At 43.4% G+C, this 20,984-nt stretch overlaps 1 protein-coding gene across 3 annotated transcripts in view; it reads left to right on the forward strand.

Moving 5' to 3' along the window:
* NRG1 (neuregulin 1) overlaps positions 1-20,984 on the forward strand; it is a 954,030-nt gene that overhangs the window by 771,144 nt on the left and 161,902 nt on the right. For all 3 annotated transcript variants that reach the window (XM_044059287.1, XM_044059286.1, XM_044059284.1), the window contains one exon: positions 4,706-4,823. In XM_044059287.1, coding sequence (XP_043915222.1) covers positions 4,706-4,823 — 118 coding nt within the window. The remainder of the gene's footprint in view (positions 1-4,705; positions 4,824-20,984) is intronic.

Here is a 20,984-nt window from a genome sequence, read left to right on the forward strand (position 1 = left end):
ATTTTTGGTAGTTCCTAAAGATATAGACCCCTGTGAAGCAAGGTTTGGTTTATTATCATATAGTAGACACAAGACCCACTTCAAATGTTGATTAAAAGGTTGAGCATGTAATGTCGACAAGGTCAGAATGTCACAAACACACCTCCGTTTGTGAATCCGAACTTTCTCAACATTCGTAGAATGCAGTCCTACTCTGCACAAGATGTAATGTGATGATTTTGCAGGGGGGCAAGCACCCCTGCACCCCCCACACCCCCTGCACCATTATATATTCCAACTCCAAGATCCCCACTACAGTGAGGAAAAGGGTAAATTTTCCGATCTCCACTTTATCATGATCTGTAGTTTAAAGACCGACCTCACCTTTGCAAATGCACTGAGCATTCGCTGAAATGGGACACGCACACCTGAAGAATCGGAAACACAGGTCAGCCAATGTTGTTTGACAACCAGTGGTTGCCAAAACTTCCCTCAGCATTTTAAATGTAAACCGTAAGGGTCTTGTACTAGAATCCATGTTAGTGGTGGTAGCCACTAAGAAGGTGCTTGTGGCGGGGGAGCTCATCTGTCCTTCCACCTAACATGGAGTCACATGCGTTGGACAGATTCTGGAAGCATGTATATGCCTCATCTACTTTTTCATTCAGACTGGTGAATTTACGTGGCACACATTACTTGCTTTCATGGAGATTTGACAAAGGAGATTACTATATCTCCCTGGGACCTTGTCTGTGAATCAAAGGAAAGCTATTGATTCATAGTTGGCTATTTTCTGATCACTTTCCAATGCCTCCTTGCGCCTTATTTCTAATGCTACATAGGCAGTTTCTAGAGCATCTGGTACAGGCATTTCCATCAGAAGGCACACTTGGATGCAATTTATCAATTTGCAGAACATTTCAAAATGTCCTTCATCAATGCTCTTTATGATGGATCAACTTTGTTTGGTCCCAAAGTTAAAGAATCTCCGGAAGTGAGAAGGACAGCAAATCTGCTGTATGCATCAAATTCTCTACTCCTCAGAGTACCTCCTGTACAAATCAGAAGGGAGGTAAGAGAATTTAGTTTTGGAAATTCTGGGTTTTTTCATCTGACACTTCTATTGAAAGAGCACCCTAAGGCAGAAAGGGAAACTTTCATAATGGACATGACCAAAGAGGTAGAGGTGACCCGCAAAACCAAGGCTTCCAGGGTCTTTTGCCAGAGCAGCCTTTCTGGCGATCCTGAATGTTTGCCTGATTGCAGTTGGAGGGGCGGGGCTGCTTCTTCCTGCAGCCAACAACCCAGGCATTCATCACTCAAGACAAATGGGTGCAAAGAAGATTGTAACCAGAGACTGTGTCATATCCTTTTACACTCCCCTGTCACTTCCAAAAAGAATTCCTGATGTTCCATCTCAGTAGCCACTTCAGAAGTAAAGAAGCTTCTAAGAAGTCAAGCCATCCAGTAGGTCCATCCATACTAGAGAGATCTGGAATTTACTCAAGATTCTTTTTACTGCCAAAGATAAACGGGAACCTAAGGCTAGTTTTGGACCTAAGCAAATTAAACAAGTTTGTAAAACAAAATTCTGGATGGTGTCAGTTCACTAAATGGTGTCAGTTTCTCTAATTCAGTGATGGTTCAACAGTCTATGTTGTCTTCCCTAGTTGTCTAGATATTGTCGTCCTCACAGAAACTTTCAACTTGGAAAGTTTATAAAAGCAAATGGAAAAGGTTTTATATTTGTGCTATGGAGAAAAATATTGATCCTTTTTCATCCCCTTTTTCAACAATCTTGGACTCCCTTGCACATCTCTTCCTAGGAGGTGCCAGCTACTCCAATATCAAGGTACAGTTAGCAGTAATTTCTTTCTTCCACGTAGGGGAAAATCACACTCCCATAGCTTTTCATAGCTTGTTCAAGGCCTTCCTTCACGGTAAATTTCTACTTCTTTCTTCTTTTGTTTTGCAGGCACTGACTTGGCTGTCCCTTCAAACTTGCTGCAAAAGTTGACCTCCTTATTTCTGGTGGCTATCACTTCTGCCAGAAGAAATTCTGAGCTACATCCCTTATCCTCCAAACTTCCATACCTAATTTTTCACAAAGACAGAGTGCCTCTGAGAATCAGCTCTTCATTTCTATGTAAGACAGCTTCTGAATCATTCATTAATCAGTTCATAAATCTTATGGTTTCCTGAATCAATTTCTCAGACAAGGGAAAATATACCCTGCATTTACTGGATGTTCATTGTTAGTTGTACTTTTATCTACATCAGACAAAACACTTTAAAAAATTTGATCAGTTATTTGTGTCCTTCTCCACTGCTAAATCGGGAAAAATCAGTGTCCAAAGTCGCTCTTTCACACTGGTATACTCCGTGCATTTCCTTTGCTTATCAAGGAAAAGGAATAACCCTCTCTCCATCCCAAAAAGCTCATTCTGCTAGACCTGTGGCTTCATCTACAGCCTTTCTCCAGTGTTCCAGCTGTTGACATATGTGCTGCAGGTAATTGGTCCAAGGTTCAAATATTCATCTTACATTACAAATTAGATATGCAAACCAGACCTAGGGCCTTCTTTGGCTTAGTCACCTAGGGATGCCCTAATGCACCCTTGGCCCCCGGACTCCTTTACTGTTTTCACTCAATGCCCTTCATTCAAAGTTCCCACAGAAAACATTAGCAATTAAAGGTCACCGTAATCCTCTTAGCTCTTTATTGGCCTCAACAAGTTTGGTTTCCATTCCTCTGGAATCATCTAATTCACCCTGTCTGGGTGAATGTTCTTCCATGATGCCTCACAGGTATACATGTAGCGGGGGACTCTGCCCCATCTATTACGGAATTTATGGAAAAGACAGAGCAGAAAGTTATGCACTCACCATAACGATAGATCTGTGTTGTCTGTTTCCCTCCTTTCCTCAACTACCCTCCCACTATCCCCTCCTTATTTTGCGGAAGTGTAGTTCGTTTACGGTATACTCCTGAAATAAAAGGCCTGTCTTTCTCTGTCTCCTTATACAAGTTATCAGTATTCAAGTCAGCTGCACTCTTTGGTTGCCAACACCTATATTTAGGGAAAAAAAATTCCAAAACCCTTGTTGGGGCAGGCAAACTCAATCTGCGGTAGTTCACCCTTCTCACAGGAATTATGGGTAGGGGAGGAGCCTGAGCACCAGATCCTAAGCATGGATGTGGACATAGCCAGATTGAGAACCATCCATTAAAGAAAGGATGGAAACAGACAACACAGATGTATCAATCTTCATGAGTTCATAACTTTCATTTATTGACCATGGGAAGGGTAAACTCAGTCTAACATCAAACGAGATAGATTAATTCAAGCACTAAAAGGAAAATTTAGGCTTAAAAGAGCTCTTAAAGGCAGCTAGTCTACTGGCTGCCTATGAATGCAAGTCGGACACAGTGGGTATTATTGATTTTGTATTTATGAACTGAAGCCTAAAGATGTTTTATAAGAGCTTCTTTTAGTACTGCAGGAGCCATGTTATACTTGTTTGTCTTGCCTCTCCATAGTAATTTTGGGTCTTCAGCATGTTTTCTTATTAAGGGGATACAGTCAGAAAAAGGAAGGTGATATTTAATACTGACTGCATTATTACTGATGGCAACTGGAGCACTTTCCGTTGTAGCCTCGTGTGAGAACAGGCGCATTTTTTGATCTACAAGGGACTGGAGTCAGGTGGTATTAGAACTTTGTTTTCTCAAATGTAGATTAGAGGATCAGCACATTATGATCTACAGTCAGTTTAACAAAGGAGTCAGTCTAAACATAAAAGAGGATTCTGCATGTTGAGAGCAGTTTGATGAGGACAGTGCCTCAGGAATGTACAAGCAAATATATGTAAATGTACATATAAGCAATTGATACACACAAAAGATGTCATCATTACAAAAGCCGATACAGTATCGACCTTAGTAGTGATGACAACTTTAATGTATTCCTATGAGTTGTCATCTTATCAGATTGCTTCCATATCATCATCTGCAGTTATGTTACTTTCCCCAGTGCACATTCATTTGATCTGTGACTCATTGCTATCTAACTGCTTTTACACAAAATTTCCATACCTTGATTCATTTTTTGAGTGCTTTACACCACTGTGTCCCACCCTCACAGCAGGTTGATTACTTAGAACCTTATTTAAGTTTACCTATACTGCAAAGTTATCATAACTAGTCTGAAGATGTTCTTCATTTGAAAACTGCACAATAACGGCAATTACATAAAATGATATTAAAAGGGTACAAACTTGAATATTCATGCAGAATGTTTTTCAAAGTTTGTCTTATATCCCATTTCTCCACAGCTTCTGCTTTCATCTTGATGGTTTGTACTAGAAACAACAGATTACTTCACAAAGAGGTAGAGCACAGAATTCAGAATCCTAAAACCAGAGGCTTTTTGTTATCACTTCAGATATTCAGATATGCTATGTAATAGTGGCTAATTTTTACTGAAAAGCCTTCTATATTTTTTCAAACTCAATGTTCATCGTAGCAAGTGTTTTATGTCCCTGCTGAATATGTAAATGAACGGTAATGGTGCTAATAGGCAATTCCTGCATATGAATTAATTTCCATAAAAAGGTAATTAGGGGCATACATAGTTAAGCACAAATTAATATTTCAGCAAAAAAATAAATAAATATAAACATAAAATCCTCTCTTATTTGAAATACTTTTGTCCCATTCAAACAGAAAACAAAGAAAGAAGTTGCATGATCGTCTGAGGCAGGGTCTTCGACCAGAGCGCAATAACCTGGCTAATGGTCCTCATCTACCAAATCCACCTCCTGAAAATGTTCAGTTAGTAAATGTAAGTTCTGATACATTTTAATTACAACTTTAGACATTGCATTATTTACTGGAACTGTAATAATCTATAGTATGTCACCTGAAGAAATGTTCTGTTAGGCCTTTTAGCTTAAATGTATTGTTTTTCTACTACTACTACCTTGGAATTTAAACTTGAAACATGTGCACTGAATGTAAAGGGTGCACACTTTAAGGTACACTGAGTAGTGCTTTATTATTAATGGAGCTTTGTCCTTTAATTTCTCTGTTGTACTAAACAGCATGACCTGTGCAATGTGAGGTGGCCATCACAAACTGATGTACAACACAAGTCTCTCTCTGTTAAAGGATTACACACAAAGCTCTTGATAGCTAACATGAACTGCTGTATAAAAACATAGTTTGAGTTTAGCAAAATTTGCAGATGTTCTTCATGTTTCACTGTTGCAGTGCTGACTTGTGGGATTTCTCACCATGGAAGCCCTTGGCTGGCCTGACTACCAGAGAAAACTCTCCTGCCTTCCAACTCCCAGCGGACACCCTGACTAATGTCAGTACGCTCCATTATAGGGGGAGTCAGCCAGCATCATGATCTCGGTTCTTTCTTACCATCAGAGCCTGAAGGAGAATTTCCAGTAAGTGTGTCAGTTCGTCTGCATCAGAATGAAGAGTTCAGAAAGCTATGAACACTGTTGGGGAATCCTTTTTACACTTTTTGACTTATGTCAGAGAAAATTGATGATTGTCTCCATTGTGGTAAACCGATTCCATATCAAGACTTCCATTCCTTCTGTGTTGCTTGCTTGGGCCCAGATCATAATGTTTCCATCTATTGTTTCTGTGCCAGATTTAATACTAGAACAATTAGACGTAGGGCTGAGATTTTAGCTAGGCACCTCAGCGAATTGTCATGTCATCCGCCAGTCAATCCAAAGCTGAATTTCCTAAGCATAAAAGGGAGAAGAAAAAATGGACCAAGTTTAGGGCCTCAGATGACACTGTCACCCAGTCCTTCCAGGCGTATTATCTCTGAAGAAGATGAGGCTCTTTTGCTGCCCCCCTTTCCATGACCAAGATGGTGACGTAGGTCTCTTATCGATACCCATTCAGAGCCTGATATGCCTTTGGGTCTCTCGACGTCTGCTGAAGCCATAGGACTCAGTTCAGCCATTGGGTCTTGGGCTGCTTTGCAGGTCTTAGCTTCCAACAAACACAGTATAACCAATGATACATCTGCAAGGTACCAGGCCATTGCAGTGACCAGCTGGCCAAGGGAAACAGGCATCTGGACTTCAGACTTTGCCAGGCCTAAACTGAGAGCTACTCCCAAAAAAGTGGCTTCCTCGTGGCCCCAGCCTATACCTACTGACTCCCATTCACAGGGTTATCGGCAGGACCTTGTAAGACTGGCTGAAGACCTTATTTCACTTGTTAGATCCAGGCAACCCAAACTGATTCCTTCCCAGGAAAATATACAATTGGAAAAGTTTTGCTCCAGGGACAAAATAAAGTCAGCCTGGAGGACAGATGCTTTCTCCTTCCCTTGGACCGGCCTCTTCATCTATGCCTTCCCTCCAATTTCTCTGCACCCCAGGATGCTCTTAAAGATATAGAAAGAGGGGCCAGGGGTAACACTAATAGCCCCAGACTGGCTCAGGTGGCACTGGTATCCCCTGCTACTCAGTACAAAACCATGGCCGCTGCCACAGGGATTGGACTTTTGATGCAGGACAAGGGAAAGATTGTACACTCCAACCTGCAAACCCTCAAATTGTATGCATGGAGGATATCTTAACATCATGGAGTGATCCTATCCTAGACAAACAGGTTCAGGATATTCTAAAAGAGACCAGAAGGCCTAGCACTAGGAAATCCTACTCTGCTAAATGGAAAATATATTCTTCTTTTGATGTGGGCAACATGCACAGAATCACCTTCTAGCCAGGATTCCAATTATCCTGGCCTTGTTTGGCTAGTCTCTTTAACAAAGGTCTATCTTACCTTTTCCATAAAAAAATCATGCCTCAGCTATTTTAGCCCACATTCCTGCCCGACCTCCCATCTTCTCTCACACCCCTTATGAAACACGTTCTTAGAGGGGGTCATCCAGAAGCCCTTCAACCCCACTCTGTGATCTTAATTTTGCACTAGAGAAACTTGCTCTTCCACCATTTGAACCAGCTGCTTCTGCTGACTTAAAATTATTGATATGGAAGACTGCCTTCTTGTTAGCCATCACTTCTGTTAGAAGGGCTTCTGAACTGCAGGCACTCATGACAGTGGAACTTTTCCTCATCTTCCACCTAGACAGAGTCTCACTCGGGACTAACCCCTCCTTTATGCCCAAGGTGTTGACAGATACCTCCTTAAATTAAGCCATATATCTGCCTTCTTTCTTCCACAAACCGTAAAACAAAGGGGAAAGAATTCTTCATTCCTTGGATGTGCATAGACAGCTCAGGTACTATCTTGACAGAACAAAGACTTTGAGGAAGTCAGACCAGCTGTTTGTTGTCTTCACCACTGGCTCTGAAGGAAAGCCTGTTTCCAAGCAAACCATGTCTAAATGGATATCTCACTGTATCTCCTTTTGTAACAGCCATCATGGTAAGAAGCCACCTGATGCTCGGAGGACACACTCCACTAGGGCAACTGCTGCCTCTACTGCCTTCATAAAAAGGCTACTCACCAAAGACATCCTGGAAGCTACTACCTGGTCTTCAGTGCATGCCTTTACCAAGCATTACTATCTATCAGCCTTCTGCAAGTCCAGAGCAGGATTTACCATTGCCATCATGCAGGGCATCCTCACCTCTCCTTAATCTGCCATTCCACCTTCACAGCTTTGGGAATCATCCCACAATTCAAGACTGTAACAGTGAAACATGAAGAATATAGTACAGTTGTGTATACGTGCCATAAATGTAGATGTTTGCATATATTCCCTGTTGCAATATCCCCCCCCCCCCAACCGTACAGGGTAGGCTTGAATAAGCTTCTTCTCAGTCAGGGGGACCTTCTTCCTGTACTTTTCATTCTTAGGTTCAGTGCTCCAGGCCCTTAACATTCGGGTCCATCTAAGGGGGCTCCTACCTTCAGGAGGCAAGAAAAAACTGAACACATTATGGTGGCTGACTCTCCTTCTACCAGAGTGTACTGGAGTTGGTCAGGACGTCCATCGGCTATTGGAGGAGGGAGATTTTTCTCTGGTAGTCGGGCCAGCTAAGGGCTTCCATGATGGGAAATCCAACAAGTCAATACTGCACAACTGAATATACTTGAACATTTGAATTTATAATAAGTATACACAATTGTACTTTCTCTTTCATTGTAAAACAGAGCTCAAAATCCTTCAGAAGTGTTAGCTTAATTGCTTACATTATTTAAGGTTTATGTTTTCAGCAAATACTCATTTTCTTGCTTGAGAATCTCAGCATAGCAAATAATCATACTGCAGCTGTAGTATTTTGTTTAAATGTGGCTAAAGTAGCTACTGTATGTGTTTCTCACAATACAAAGCCTCTACCTGTGTAAAATATAGGCAATTTATTAACTTGGGAGGATGTTTGGTCATGTTTTTTTTCATTGGATCACAAATACTGAATGGAAATAATAGAGAGTACCACTGTTGTTTTACAGTTTGGTAATGGCTGCTGGCTGACACTGGGGAAGTACTGTGTGGCATCTCCAATGAGCCCTCCATACCACCTCTGATCTGTGCTACCCAGTTAACCATCTTACCCCTCTGACTGGTGTTACTAGTGAAATGGTCGTGTCTGGGAAGTGAGAGGGTCCGAGATCGAACATAGTTGCAATCAGAGGTAGAGGGGTTTAATACATTACAGCCCTACTTTTACTCTGTATGTTGGAGTATTTATGGATACTGCCTACTGTAACGCATGGTATTAAGTGTGTACCGCTCCTGGCCAAAGTACAGGAAACACTTCGCAGGTCTGCCCACAACCCTAACCTATGCGCAACTAGAGCTGTGGACTCCTCTGGAGCTGCCAAGAGCATCACTGCCTTCTGTAACACTTCATCCTCAACCCCACTTCCAAAAGCAATGGTAGTCAGATGGAGCTTCATCATTCCTTCCACCTCTTAGCCAACTCAAATAACTGTGAGCCACTAATCAACCTTGAGTCAGCAGAGTTATAGTCAAGAGTCTCTACTGGTAAAACCAGTAGAGCTTTTCAGAAGGGATGTACCACAGTTATTGCTGAATTTTGGGGAAATTGTTTGATGCTGGTGGTCCATCTTGATTTTGCTTGCAGTTGAAGAAATGGGAATGAGGAAGCATAAGCTTTAATTTAAATGTTCATGTTTTAAAGTGCTGGTGAATTCAGCTGTAGTCTTTTCCACAGCAGAATGCTGTAGACAGTGGAAACATATTTCCATTAATGTGTCGAAGTGAAGTTGTTCTATCTCGCCGTTTTGTTCTTACACGTGGGTTCGGAGCCGATCCCTCGGCTCCGAGTCGGCCAAGCTCAAACTCTGAGAAGCTCGAGACCTAGTGTATATCCCATGATGCTCTACTGTAAATCCCCAGATCTAGTTTGCCACTACAACGGATCTACAGCTCGTTGGAGGAAGCTCGGGCCAGTGACTAATTTTTCTATATTTATAGAGAATTTTTTTGGATACTTTTATCTTTATATGGTTAATATAGATGTGAATTTACTATAGTATTAGTCTTTAGTTAGTTCGTTTAGATCTAGTGAAATTTTTGAAGTGTTTTTTCTCTTAAAGGTTTTTCTAGGCCTTTCTTACCTGTTTGGGCATGACAGGGCTCTGTCAGCTCTTGTGTGTGTGTGTGTGCGCTTCTTTCTTGTGTCACTTTTAAATAACCTAGATATATATATATATATATATATATATATATATACATATATATATATATATATATATATATACTGTAGAGTGCTTAGTTTATAGTTAATAGCTATAATAGTTAAAATTTAGGATACTTAGATAACTTGGTGTGTTGTTATTTCTTTGGCTTAATATTGAGATTCAGGGACCTGAATTTATATTGTACAATATGTCAGAAAAGCAAAAGTCTGGATTTAAAAGGTGTGAGTGTGGTCAAAAAATGTCTGTTACAGACAACCACTCCACCTGCGTTTACTGATTGGGTTCTGTTCATTTGCAGGAGGTGTGCTCAATCTGCTACTCCTTTAGCACCAGGGTTCTTTTGGAAAGGCGCAGGAAGCTGGTAGATAGGGGACTCCTGAAGCCTGAATTTCAGGCTACATTGGACAAGGCCGACCTTTCTTCCAAGGCTTCAAAGGGGTCGAAGTCATCCAAGGGGTCCTCGGAGCCCAAGTCATCGGCTCCGAGCTCCTCTGGTATGGTTCGTTTATCGGCTCCACAGCCCTTGGAGCCATGTATCGATCCTTTAACTCGGAGCCCAGTTGTGGATCCAATATTGGAGGCTCCTCAGTCTCCAATTCTTCAGTCGGTACCATCTTTGGCTCCTTCAACCCATCCCTCGACCCATTCTTCGACGCTATCTGATGTGAACCTGGACCAAGTGGTTAAGAGGCTGTTAGAGAACCCGGCCCTGGCCAAAATGCTTTCTGCTTTGAGCCACTCGGCTTTGAAGCCTGAAATTCCAGCCCTAATTTCTTCTCCTCCTCCTCCAAATCCAGTCAAACTCTCAGAGCCAGGGCAGACAGAACCAATGTTGATAGAGCCCGCGGAGCTGAGGTTTGATCCACCTGCCTCGGCTCCATCGACCTTGATCTCCTCGGTTCTGACCGGGGAGCCTCGGGGCCGACAGTTCCTCACTGGCTCCGGGGTGGAGAGTCGGACTGATACTTCGGTTCTGACCCTTCCACTCGGGGTTTTGGCGCAGGTGGCTTTGGCTCCGTCCTCTGGATTGGAGTGGGGGGTCTTGGCACGGGGAGAGCTGCTGGCCTCTTCGGAGCCGACAGACTTCTTGGACCGGGATTCTGGTGCCTTCGATGCCATGAGGAAGGTCATGTCTGCTAAGACCACTACCTCCTCGGATCTTTCTTCCCCTCCCCCTAAAGGGCCTCATTCTACCTCTTCCCCACAGGTCCCTACAAAGCGTCGAGACCCAGGGCCTCAGGTATCCCCATTGGGTGGCCCCTTCTCTACAGGGAATTCACCGGACGCTCTCAACGATGAAGTACCTAGGAAGAGACTGTGCAAGAGGAGGCACTTGGATTCCCCACAGGAATCCCTGACATCAGATACCAACTTGGAGGAATCAGAAGGGTCCCCACGATCCCCCTTAGAGGATGTCTCATTTGCAGACATATTGGAGATCTTAAGACAGAGGGGTGATTGGCAATTCCTTGCCCCTACTGAGGATGAGTCGGTACTCCTGAAAGCCTTTGGGTCTCAACCATCCACCTCCTGGGTTACCCCGCCCTTCGAAGAACTGATGGATCTTGTAGCTCAAAGGGTGTGGGAGTCCCCTGATTCAGTGGAACCGGTCCCTCGGAGGCCCAACAAGTTTATTACTTCCCCTTCTGACAAGGCCTTTCTTACCAAGGGAGTCCTGGTTGATGCCATGGTGGTGGTGGCAGCCACCAAGAAAGAGATGTTGGAAACCTCTTCTTCTGTCCATCCTGCTAATAGGGATTCTAGGACGATGGACAGGTATGGGAAACGCATATTTAGTTCTGCGGCATTTTCCATGAGATCGCTAAACTACCTGACCCATTTTACCCGCCTTCAACAAGATCTCCTTAAAGAGCTGGGAGATGCTCTACAGGGTAACACAGCTGATGCAGTTTCTGAGAAGGTGACTGCACAACTCAACACCCTCAATTCTATAGTGAACTCATCCATGCGACTCATTTCTTATGCTGCCGATGGATCGAGTAGGGCGGTAGGCTCAGCGATAGCTCTTCGGAGACCGTCCTGGATGCACCCTTGCTCCTTTGCGGAAGCCTTCAAATCTTCCTTTGTCACTACCCCATTCGATGGTTCCGCCTTGTTCGGGCCTAAAGTTAAGGAGACGCTTACTAGGTTTGAACAAGAAGGAAAGACTCTGTCTGCTGTAGGAGTCTGTTTTTCCACTCCAGCTAGACCGTACCCCAAAGGGCAACGAAGTGGGAAAATGTGGTTCCAAAAACCCCAAGGAGCTTTCCAAAACACACCTACGGATACCCCCTGTAGGGGCAGAGGAGGGGGTAAAAATGGAAGACGCCATCCAAACGGCAGAGGCGGTCCGCAAAACCAGGGTGACAGGGAGCAGTTCTCTGGTAAGCCCTATCAGTGTTCCTGAAAGGAAGCCCAGCTGTCCTTCTCTGGAGGCAGTCAGGGGGTCACTTGGCTTTATACCCAAATGCCTGGCTAAACATTACAATAGATTCTTGGGTAAAAAGCATCATTGACAGAGGTTACTACATTCCCTTTACAAAACTCTCCCCATGTGTACAAGGAGTCCAGATGTTCCACCCAGTCTGAGAAAGCTAGCAACCATAGAAATTCAAAACCTGCTAGACAAAAGAGTCATCCAGCCAGTCCCGGCAGACCAGATAGGATCCAGAACTTACTCAAGGTTCTTTTAAGTTCCAAAGAAAAGAGGGGACAGGAGGCCCATATTAGACCTCAGCAAACTCAAGACCTTTGTCAAGAAGGAAAAGTTCCTGATGGTCACGCTTCAATCGATACTTCCATTCTTAGAAATGGGCAATTGGATGTGCTCTATAGATCTCAAGGATGATTACTACCACATCAAAATGGCCAGATCATCCAGAGATCACCTGCGTTTCCGGCTGGGGGCCAGTCATTACCAATTAAGAGCCCTTCCCTTTGGTCTCACCACAGCCCCCAGAGTGTTCACCAAATGTATGGCAGTGGTCACGGCTCACCTGAGACGTTTAGAATTCTGGGTGTTTCCATATCTGGACGACTGGCTCCTCACCGCCACCTCCAGGTATCAACTAATCCAAGCAAGAGACTACACTATCAACCTTTGCTCCCAGTTGGGCATAACCTTAAACTTCAAAAAATCTGCGTTATCGTCCTCGCAGCGTATTACCTTTATAGGAGCAGAGCTAGACACCATCAATTCAAGGATCTGGTTACCTCAAGCGAGAATCGTATCTCTAAAAAGTCAATTGTCCAGTCTGTTGACCCAGAACAAAGCTCCTGCATCCCAGATACTGAAGCTATTAGGCACAATGGCAGCCACGCTGATAGCAGTTCCATTAGGGCGCATGTACATGCGAATACTCCAGTGGCTACTCTTCGCACAATGGTCTTACCAACGACAGCCCATGTCACACAAGATTCTGTTAACAAATCTTTGCAAGAAGGATCTCAATTGGTGGTTGAACAGCGACCAATTAGTAGTTGGACGTCCCTTTGTTCTTCTCCAACCCACAGCCACAGTGACCACGGATGCTTTTCTGATAGGGTGGGGGGCTATTTCAGGGAAACACTGTCCAAGGTACTTGTTCAAGCATGGAATCACATTTGCATATAAATGTCCTGGAGCTGAGAGCAGTGTTCCTGGCATTGCAACACTTTCACGACTGTCTTCCTCCAGGGACAATTGCAGTTCAGACAGACAACATGTCGGTAGTCTGGTACATCAACAAGCAAGGGGGAACCAGATCGTATCCCTTATGCCGAGAGGCCCTAAGAATTTGGCAATGGGCTGTATCCACCAGATGCTTTCTAATAGCAACGCACATCCCGGGGTCATCCAACGTGATAGCGGACAAGCTGAGCAGGGCCATACAGTTGCCTCACGAGTGGTCCCTCAAACAACAGGTGGCAGATATGATTTTCCGCAGATGGGGCCAGCTTTGCTGCGATGTTTGCATCTTCGATGAATGCCAAATGCAGCAGCTACTTTGCCCTTTATCCCCCACCAGGGAGCAACCCGAGGGATGCGCTCGTACACAGTTGCCCCCCGGGCCTCCTATATGCCTTCCCGCCAATTCCCAAATTTATACAGAAAGCCAAAGGTCTGGGAAGGACTGTGATTTTGATAGCCCTATCTTGGACTCGTCAGATTTGGTTCCCCTTCCTACAGAAGTATCAAGTGGAAGAACCATGGATTCTGGACCCTGTGCCAGATCTGACTCATTCGTCGGGAGTTCTTCATCCCTCCCTCTTCTCCCTAAAACTAACAGCTTGGCTGCTCCAATTCCCATATTAGCCAGGTTTCAAGATTTGTCTCCTGCGGTCCAACATATTATAGTTTCCTCTCATAAACTGTCTACCAGGAAGCTATATAACAGCAAATGGAAATTATTTGTTCACTGGGCTTCTCATCATGACAGTGACCCTTATGTGGTGCCTATTCATACCATCTTAGAGTTCTTGTCTTCTTTGTTCCATGATGGCGCAGCTGCTGCCACCATAAGAGTTCAATTGGCTGCTATTTCCAATTTTCATGTAGGGTTTAACGGGTCTAACATCATGTCTCACAGACTATGTAAGGCCTTTTTGAAAGGGACCCACCATCTCAGACCACCTATCAGACACCCTGTCTCTCCCTGGAATTTGAATATTGTTTTATCCCAATTGATGCTCGCCCCCTTCGAACCTGCGTCATCCTGTCACTTGAAGTTTCTGTCTTGGAAAACTATATTTCTGGTAGCCATTACATCTGCACGTAGGGTCTCCGAACTTCAAGCCTTATCCGCCAAGCCCCCATATTTGATTTTTCACCCTAATAGGGTGTCTCTCAGGACAAACCCTTCCTTTCTCCCCAAGGTCTGTTCAGAAACTAACTTAAATCAGTCCATTGAGCTCCAAACCTTCTTTAGACACCATACCAACAGACTGGAATATATGTTAAACAAGCTTGATGTACACAGACAATTGAGATTCTACTTGGATAGAACGAAAGACTTCAGACAATCGGATCGACTCTTTGTCTCTTACGCAGAGAATAAGAAAGGTTCTGCGGTATCAAAGATCACATTATCCAAGTGGCTTTCTGACTGCATTAAATTCATTTATTCCTCCACTAACCAGCCATTACCGACTAACGTCAAAGCCCATTCTACCCGGGCTGTTTCTACGTCATTAGCTCATGCAGCTCGTTTGCTCTTGGATACCATCTGTGCAGCTGCCACGTGGTCAAAACCTCACACATTTATCACTCATTACAAAGTGGACAGGACCTCCAGGGTCAGGGCTTCCTTTGGTTCCACTGTGCTCAGGAATGTTCTCCCGTGAGCCACCCAGGATTAGGGTGCTTGGGATGCTACCCATGTGTAAGAACAAAACGGCGAGATAGAACAACTTCACATAAAAAAGTTATGTCCTTACCGTAACTTTCCATGTGAGTTGTTCATCTCGCCTTTTTGTTCTTACATTCCCTCCCACCTTCCCCTTCCTGTTGAGAAAGATGGTTGCCTTGGTGGATTGGTCGAGTTTTGTCAGCCTGTCTTCTTGGACAGACTGTTTTTCTTCCTTATGCAAACCTATATCTACTTAGATAGGTAGGCACTGTAGTTCTTTTTCTTCCTGTAGGCTGTCTTTGGGTGCAGCGTACTAGATCTGGGGATTTACAGTAGAGCATCATGGGATATACACTAGGTCTCGAGCTTCTCTGAGAGTTTGAGCTTGAAAAGCGGCCGACTCGGAGCCGAGGGATCGGCTCCGAACCCACATGTAAGAACAAAAAGGCGAGATGAACAACTCACATGGAACGTTATGGTAAGGACATAACTTCTTTTTGACCCTTCTGCACATCTGTGCAACCATGAAGTTAATACACAAATAAAGGGTTGCAGATGGCTTGCTCTGTGCAAAAATACTGTCTTCTGTTACTTTTTAATGACCATTTTTTTTCTTTTTCTTTGGTATTTTTGGAGAAATAATTCTGATTCAGTTAAGTGGTTTTCCTCCCTTTGTCATTTCATTATGAACCCAATTGAGCTGTATAATGCACTTGTACCTTGCAGAGTTTATTTCTGTCTTTCAGTATGTCACAAGAAAAATGTCTTCCTGACTTAAACATAAGTTGTATATCATTGTGTTATCCTCTCAGATTTCACTATATTAAATGCAATATTTTTACCTCTCCTTGTACTTCTGTCTTCATGCTGCTGACAATAATTAATTATGAAATGTTATTAAAAACACGACTGTTCTGTTTGTTAAACTGAAAACTGAATTCTAGTGTTCTTTTATCATATGTATTCTGTATGGCTTCACCAGCTTTTAACTGTTTTGCATCCTAAAGTGCACATAATACATGTATGACTCCCTGTGCCTTTTCTGGCTGTACCTCCCATTTTTGAAAGGATTGTAAATGCTGATAAGTGTGCTGTGACATTGATTTTACAGGGCTAGAGCTTGCACGCAAATTTTGAAGGCAGATTGTATGCCACTCCATACAAAAAGTATTTGAGTTGGTTAAAATGAAAAATTGCAGAATGTATTTCTTAGATGGTTATAATGTACATCATTTAATACATTAACATATACTGTAGCTGTTCATCAAATCATAACTTAGCAGTAGAACATGTACTTACTATTTAAAAAAAATGACTATGATCAAAAGAAGCTTTTTTCTTTGTGACTAATATATCTATTCTTAGAGCTGGACAGCAGTTTTTGAAACATTTTAATGAAGTCTTTGAATTAGAGTGCATTTTTTGCTAACTATTTGAAATGTGATGTCCCAAAACTTGGAGACTAAGTGATCAAAAAAAAAACAGACTTGCATATACTAAGTCTGAGAAGGCCATTTCTTGGAATATTCCCTTTTCTCTGAGATATGTTGATCTTGAAGATGGTACAGTGGATATAAAAAGTTTACACACCCCTGTTAAAATGCCAGTTTTTTGTGATATAAAAAAAATGAGACCACAATAAGTCATTTCAAAACGTTTCACATCTTTAATGTGACCTATAACCTAGGGCGGCCATGGTGGTGCAGCGGTTAGCGTTGCCACCTCACAGCAAGAGGTTCTGGGTTGCCTTCTGTGCGGAGTCTGCATGTCCTCCCTGTGGTTGCGTGGGTTTCCTCCGGGTGCTCCGGTTTCCTCCCACATCCCAAAGACATGCTGTAGGTTGATTGGACACTCTAAATTGGCCCTAGGTGTGAGTGTGTGCATGTGTGTGCCTTCTGTGGAAGGTTGGGTGCTGGGCTAGCAACTCGACACCATAAAACTCCACTGCCAATCATGAGCGACCCCTAACCGGGAAAAGCTGAAAGAAGAATGTGACCTATAACCTGTACAATTCAATTGAAAAACAAACAAATCTGTTAGGGGCAAAATATAAAAAATAAAAAACGTAAAATGCGCTGGTTGCATAAGTGTGCACACCCTTAAACTAATACTTTGTTGTATGTGCACACCCTTAAACTAATACTTTGTTGTATGTGCACACCCTTAAACTAATACTTTGTTGAAGCACCTTTTTATCTCATTTTTTATATCACAAGAAACTGGCATTTTAACAGGGTTGTGTAAGCTTTTTATATCCACTGTATATACAAGTTTGAGGGGGTATAGTAAGCCACCTTGCAAAAAAAAAGAAGTTTAAATGAGAAGGGCAGTGTTTGAGATTGACTCCACCTACATTTCCAATCTTTTTTGGCATGTCTGCCCTCTGCATTTCAAATAGCAACATTTCAATAGGGACCCTTTTCAAAAGATCCAGTTCTCTTGGAATACTATCAGCAACTGTGTCTAGAATTTTTAATCTAGATCAAAGAGTGAAAAACACAATTTTGCACTGTAAGTAAAACATGCAGTTATTTATTGTAAGGTTGCCACCAGCCCTGCTATCAACAGGACACTCATGTTTTGGATCTAACAATCCCGTTGCCCATATAAGAAAGCAGAGGGGCACAAAAAGTCCCTCTTTTGCCGAATTTCTAAATTGTCAAGAAAAAGCTGCACGCACTTCTTGCTTTTCTTGTCAATGCAGAATTTCATTTGTGATGTCATCAACCCAGACCTTCAGGGAGAGTTGTTACCTATTGGGTATGGGTGTTAAAAATAGTGCAGTGATTGGATGAAATTTGTGTAGGAGGCAGGAGCTCACATAAGGAAGAGCTCTACAAAGCCCACAGCTGTAGTGGGCATTCTTATAGTTGCTTTTACAGCCGTGGATAGTATTAAAAGAAGAATCTGTTTTTTAAGCCTATTAGCAAGCAAGCCTGAAATCCAGAAAGGAGGACATCCAGCAAACCAGCCAGCAAGCTGGTAAGGAGGCCAATTTGTCAGTCAGGCAACAAACCAGTAAGGAGACTAGCTAGCCAGCCATCAACGAGAACAGTAGATCAGTCAACAAGCCAGCCAATAAGGTGGCTAGCTTATCATAGCATCATACGAGATTACTAGGCTATTGGCCCTGAGGCCTTTATAAGCTCAGCCAAGAGTTTAAGCCATGTTTAGACAAGTTAGCACCCAAAACCCCCATCTGGCAGGGACACAGGTGGAATCCCAGGGATGTATTTTCTGTTTCCCATCCAGTTGTCCAGGTTGTGCTTAACAAGGGATAATGAGGTATTGTGCTTGACTTGGAGAGGGAATCTTTTCCACAGATGGGGGAGTCTCTGGGACATAAATCTGTCCTGCCAACAAGTCCTGTTGATGTCAAGACCAGGTCAAGGTCGGGCATGCGGGTTACTCTAGTGGAGCTTGAATTGCTGATATGCAGCAGACCCATCAAGGCGGGGTCTGAGATTGCTTTGTATGCCAGACAGAGGTCACCTCTGAGTAGTCTATATGAAACTGAGTGGAGGGACAGGGCTTTTAGCCCATCTGTGTAGGGAAGATGTTTGAGGCCCTGGACTCTCCTGGTGAGGAACCTCTGTGGGCTCTCCGGCTGCTGCATGTGGTTTACGACATACATGCCGAAGAGGGTGCTGTACTCAGTAATTGGCCTTATAAAGGAAGAATACAGGGATGTTATGATTTCCTTGTCCCTAGATGAGATACCCTTACTTATGAGGTGGGCTTTCCATACAGTGGAAGCAACATGGTGGTCAAAAGTCAGGTTGCTATCAACCTGGGTGCCCAAATCCTTCAAGAGTGATCGCGTGCTTAGGACATTGTTATTAATGTAATAGTATGTCGGAACGTCACTCTCCCCAAAGGGGATGATGATGCATGTTTTGGCATTGAGCTTGAGGCCATGTTTCTGGCACCAGTCATTTGTTTGGGTGAGACCCTCTTAGAGGACGTCGACATCACTTGGGGATTTGATAACCATGCCCAGCTTGCAGTCATCTGCAAATTTGGTCAGCCATAGCCACTGGTTTTGCCCTGCACTTCAGAGAAGTGTATCCCGAATAACAGAGGCCCCAAAACTGATCCCTGTAGTACCCCACTCATTACGGGAAAACTGCTTCAGGTGGCTTCTCCTGTTTTGATTAAGTGGGTTTTATCAGTGAGCCAGTTTGCTAGGCATCAGGGAACATATGTATTGATGCCTGGTTGAGAGAGTTTATCTATTATGCCCAAGTGGGGAATAGTGTCAAAGGCTTTGGCCAGGTCAAGGTAAGTGGTGTGCACCGGCTTCCCCTCGTCATGGCTTTGTTGACTGTCTCAAAGAAGTTGACCAGATTTAACAGACATGACCTCCCCTTGACAAAGTCAAACTGTGTGGGGTTGAGTGTTTGGAGGTTGCCAATGTCCTTGTTAATGAGGTTTATGATAATCCATTCCATGGCCTTGCAGATCAGGCTAGTTAGGCTGATGGGTCTATAATTTCTTGGATCAGTGAACGCTCCACCTTTTGTGTGAAGGGATGATGGCGGCTGTCTTCTACTCAGCTGGGACAAAGTCGATACTCAAGCTTTCGTTGAATAGGGTGCCTGTTGGTGCTGCAAGTTCATGCCTGGGTTCATGTAGGATGCAGCCTGGGATGTTTTATAGTCCCACAGAGGCTGTATTTTTTGCCTTTGAGAGGGCAGTGATGACCTATTCCCTAGAGATAAGGGAAGGGGTCAGGTGCTGGGGATGTCCTGATTTATTGATGGGGAGACAGAGGAGTGAAGTTTTCGCTGAATCTGTCAGCCAGTAGGCTGGCTATATCTACAGCATTTGTGTATGTGGTGTCCTTGACCACCAGTTCTGAACAGATCTGGGTGCCTTCTCTGAGATTGCGGACATATGTGAAGAAGGCCTTATGATTGTCTCTAGTAGATTTGGCCAATTTGGACTCGAAGTTGGCTGTAAAGGATTTCACTAGTGCTCTTATATGCTTGTTCAGGCTAAGGAGATATTGCTTCCAATTGGGCACCTGCTCCTTCTTGGTCCTGGACATCATGTTTTCCTTTTGTTATATAGTTTATTACAGATGTCCACCAAACAGGTTTACTTTTCCTTGTAGAGGATGATTTTGTCATGCCCAGTATTCCTGATTCTATGCATCTATGTAAATGCTCATATAGTACTTTGGTATAGATTTGGATATTGGTGCCAGTTCCTACAGAGGGGGAAGGGGCTGTGAAGCTGTTTATACCATTCCTCAGGAGGTAGTAATCAGCTTTGGAGGTATTTTTTGTTTGACCCTAGCCAGAGGGGGGTCAGGGGAGATGGTGACTTTGAAAGTGACCACGTTATGGCCGGATCTTACCAGGGAGGATGATACTGTATGGGTGCTGTAGTGGTTATTCATGTTGGTTAAATACCAAATCCAAGATATCACCTCTTGTGGGGTATCAGCTAGCTGTTCTAATGCAGTAGCATTGATAAAATCGAGGAATCTCTGGGCATTTGTGTTCTTGCATGAGTAGTTTTTCCAGTCTGTGGTTGGGTAGTTAAAGAATCCCAGGATCAGGGTAAAGGGTTGAATTTTGACTGATTTGAAAAGGTCCCTTAGAGGTGGAGTGGGCATCTTGAGTCAAATTTGAGGGCTTCTCACTAGATATGTTTTGAATATGGGTCTTGTCAGTGGTTAACTGCACCTGGAGTGTCTCTTGTGAGTCTTACTATTTGACCAGCCTGGAGGTGTGTGTGTGTGTGTCTTTAATATGTATTGAAACTCCACCTCATTTGGCTTTGCTGCCCACAGTTTGGGGTCTGAATGTATGATAGGATGAGTAACTAGGTAAGGCTGGGGTGCTCTTCGCAGCTTTGAACCAGGTTTCTGTGACTGCAGAAATGTCAGCATCTTCCAGGGTTAAGAATGCTTGCAATGAGTGCAGTTTCATGTTTAGACTCGTAGCGTTTAGCAGCATCACCTGTAATTTGCATTTTGCTGAAATTTTTATGTT

Source organism: Protopterus annectens, chromosome 17.part0 (assembly GCF_019279795.1).
Source record: "Protopterus annectens isolate FY-2018-M chromosome 17.part0, PAN1.0, whole genome shotgun sequence".
NCBI classification, from domain to species: domain Eukaryota; kingdom Metazoa; phylum Chordata; order Ceratodontiformes; family Protopteridae; genus Protopterus; species Protopterus annectens.